The following is a 3,724-nucleotide window of genomic DNA, read 5'->3' as shown; positions in this document are numbered from 1 at the left end:
TCAAGGTACACTCCCAGGTACTTTACCGCTCGCACCATTCTTATGTTCTTGCCGTCGATCTTGATGATCGGTGGTCTTTCCGCGTCAAGTTTGCCTTTGACGAGCAGCATTTCCGTCTTCTCCGCCGATAGCGACAGTTTCTTCCTATTGCACCAGGTAGAAACGCGTGTGACTACCTCCTGTCCTTTCTCTTGTAGTTCCTTCCTCGCGTTTCCTGCGACTAGGATCACTATGTCGTCTGCGTACGCGATCGGTTCGCGATATATCGCGCTTGTCGTATGTTCCGCCAGCAGGTCATCAAATATCAGGTTCCAGAAGCTTGGACCCAATACCGATCCCTGGGGGCATCCTTTCGTAACGGGTTTGCTGATTGTTTCATTTTTCCCAATGATTTGCAAGGTTCTGTCCGAAATACTTTTCGGCTACTGCTCCTCGTCAACCGATATAGGTTGTCGGGACAGCCTCTTCTCTTCAGTTCGTGCATTATATTCGGCAACCATACATTGTTGAAGGCTCCAGATATGTCGAGTGTAATTGCGAGGACGTACTTTTCCTTGCTCTTTTGCTCGACTTTCTCGCGGAATTTCGATCTCCCAGAACGAAAGCCGTATTGTCGGTCCGAGGATAACACGTGTTCGTGAAAAATGGTTGCCATCCTAGTAGCCATTAGACTTTCCAGCAATTTGCCCACCATAGACAGCAGGCAGATTGGCCTGTAAGACTTCGGGCTACTTCTGTCCCGTTCTGGTCCCTTCGGGATGGTGATGACGTTCCCCATTTTCCATCTTCTTGGGAAGGCAGCCGTTCATGAGCCTAAGGAACTCTTGGTGAATTCCTCTCCAAGCGCGTTGTATTACTTCTGCTTCGACTAAATCGGGTCCTGGACATTTCCCCTTCGTTAGTCGTTTCACAGCGCCACTGAGTTTTTCGAACTGAAACTCTGGGATGTCTTCGATATTCGGAGGGGCTAACATTTCACGCCTGATTACTGTCTGCTCCGGCGTGTCCGTTTCTTCCTGGTCGTCGGGCAACAGGGCAGACAGCATCGCCACTGCAGTCGTTTACCAGTTGGAGGTTTCTCCCTGTGGCGTCCGCAGGGTCGACATTGTTTCTTCTCTTCTTAGTTTACCCGTAACCATTCGGTGGGCGATGCCCTAGGGTTCTTTATTGCCTTCCTTCGATACGAATTCTTGCCAGCTTTGTATCCTGGTTTTCGTAATCGCTTTTACGTACTCCTTCCTGATATCCCTATACCGCAGCTTTTCCTGTTCCCTCGTTGGGGGGTCCCTAGCCCCTTGTATCTTTTTCTTGCCCGGTAGGTGTTCCTCTTTGCTCGTGTGAGGTCGGACGTCCACCATGGCACTGACCTATAGTGTCATTTCTTCTTTGGAATGGCCATATCGCAGGTTTTTATTAGGACTTCCTGAGTTTGTTCATTTGTTGACGTCATCCGCCTGCTGGAGGGTTGTTTCTCGGAGTGTCTCTTTCTCCTCCGTGACACCTCTTTGGAACACCTCCTAGTTAATAATCCGTGTGTTGTATTTTCTCCTCTGAAGCTGCAGCGGTTAAGTAAACCGTTACGGTCGTTGCCAGAGGTCCCTTCGCGCGAAGTGTCCGCATCACCGTCTTGTATGGCCTTCCCCATGGGTCGGGCTCTACTGCTTCGACCAGTTCCGACCAGGCACGGTTCTTCGAGACCTTAATATCCTTCTGTAGCGAGCGCCGTAGCACGTGCTACGCTTGGTAGCGCCGGGAGACTTCTTGCCCGTTGCGTCGTCGCCAGCGGCAGGCCCTCAGGTACCGTCTTCGGGCCCGAACGCATCTCGCCCTCAGCTCCGCGATGTCGAGCGTCCACCAATACACGGCTCTGTTTCGCCCGGTGCCCAGTGTGTTTCGCGGTATGGACGTGTCGTATATTGCCGTCATGACTCGGCGGAGGTTCTCGGCCACTTCCACCACGCTTGTTTCCGTCAGCGTCGTCGAGGCCTCCCAGTACCAAGCAGTCACTATCGCGGCCGCTTGAAGTAGATCGTCGTCCCTTTCCCTAATTTTCCACCTTGGTGATGGTCACGCGCATCCTCTTCTCGGTAGTTCGCGACCATTACTCGCGGTCACCGTTCCAGGTTCAGGTGTACCTTTCACCTCCACGAATATGTAGAGGTGGTCCAAGAGTGTCTCGACCCCCTCGGATACTCTCCAGCCTGAAATCCGTCTGAATGTATCAGGGGAAGCCCATGTGATGTCAACGACGGAGCCCCTTCTCCATGCCACGCAGGTACTGGTCGAGCCCCTGTTCACCAACAGGAGTCCAAGTCCCGCGGCCCAGTCTGACAGCTCGCGGGGGCGCTCGTTGGTCCTGGAGTTTCCCCGTTCCATGGAGTGTGCGTTGAAGTCTCCTAATACAAGCATCTGCCGAGAAAGGTGCCGTCTGACGCAGTCCCCAACCCCGTCCAGGAACTCCTCGAACGCTGCCCATACGGTGCTGGGTGATACGTACAGGCCCACTAACACCATTCCTGCCCACTCGACCGCGACGTATCCGTTCCCGCGCTCCAGCGGGACTCCGTGGGCGAACGCCCCTGATGTTGATGTCCAGGTGATAACTCCCATTTCCTTCGCATCTCCGGCCGGAACATCCAGAGCTCTGTACGGTTCAGCCACCACCGCTGGGGCGACTGTGCTCTCCCGAATTGTTTGGTAGGGCAGGTCTTGTGCTCGTCTTGACCGTCGCAAGTTGGTATGGAGGATGCGCATTTTCTCAGTCACCTGATGTCATAGCTTCCATGTCTTCCTCCATGCTAGCCTTCTTGCTCGCGGACTTAGGGTCGGTTCTCTGTGGCGGCGAGCCTTTTCCGCTGCCACTTGCGGCCGTGGATCGGCGGGTGGTGCCTCTTTTTTCCCTCTTCGTTGGGGCGCAGGCCGGACCGCCCATCCTATGTATCGATGGTGTTCCGAGCGCCTCGCAAAGCAGGCATTTCGGGTTCGCGGCTGTGCATTCTCTGGCTTGATATCCTGAGTCGCCGCATCTATAACACAAATGCCCCCTGCCCTCCTTGGCGGTGCACGTCCTGCTTATGTGTCCAGTCTCTAGGCACCTGTAGTATTGCAAAGGTCTTCGCTCGATGGCTTCGACCTTCCCTATCGACCAGCCTATGGCGACCTTGTCAGCTTGAGCTTTCCTCACTGCTCTGGCCGGGCCTCGTATCCATACGGATCCAAGGCCGTTTCGAGCGAAGCGGATCTCTTCCAGTCGGACGTCCTCCGCCTTGCAGTCGCTCTCCTTCGCCAGGATGTTTCTGATTTCCTCCTTGGTGGCCGAAATGTCACCCTTGCTTCCGCAACTCGGAAGGGTGTCGCTACGCAGACCTTGCTCGGATCCAGGGTCCGGATCAGCCGTGCTACGAGCGCAGCGGCCATCTCTTCTGGTCCTCGGAGACTTCCCGAACGACGCCTCCTGTCATTGTGTTGGACATTGTTACCGTGTTGATGCCAACCTCGGTCAGCAGGACGCTCTCCTTGGTCGCGGCCAAAACCTTCGCATATGATTGGCTCAACCTGTCCTTCAGCGTAATCGTTACCGCTGAAGTTCGCGATGTATGTGGGGGGCAGCTTGTTTCCCCCTCTTCGCGCGTTCTCCGATCCTCCGTCTAAGGCTTTTCTCGGGCTCTTCGCCCTTATTCTGGGAGTTATCTTCGCCGGTTGCTTTTCGGCTGACTCCTTTTTC

General features: G+C 54.7%; 1 protein-coding gene across 1 annotated transcript; it reads right to left on the bottom strand.

Moving 5' to 3' along the window:
• Positions 1–2,067: 2,067 nt before the first annotated feature.
• On the bottom strand, positions 2,068–2,754 carry LOC122576636. The gene has a single exon (XM_043747229.1). The coding sequence runs from the start codon at positions 2,752–2,754 to the stop codon at positions 2,068–2,070; it is 687 nt and encodes a 228-aa protein (XP_043603164.1).
• Positions 2,755–3,724: the final 970 nt, after the last annotated feature.

The sequence above is a fragment of the Bombus pyrosoma genome, linkage group LG16, assembly GCF_014825855.1.
Source record: "Bombus pyrosoma isolate SC7728 linkage group LG16, ASM1482585v1, whole genome shotgun sequence".
In the NCBI taxonomy this organism is placed as follows: domain Eukaryota; kingdom Metazoa; phylum Arthropoda; class Insecta; order Hymenoptera; family Apidae; genus Bombus; species Bombus pyrosoma.
The sequence above is the reverse complement of the archived record's forward strand: the minus strand, read 5'-3'. Positions and strand labels throughout refer to the sequence as shown.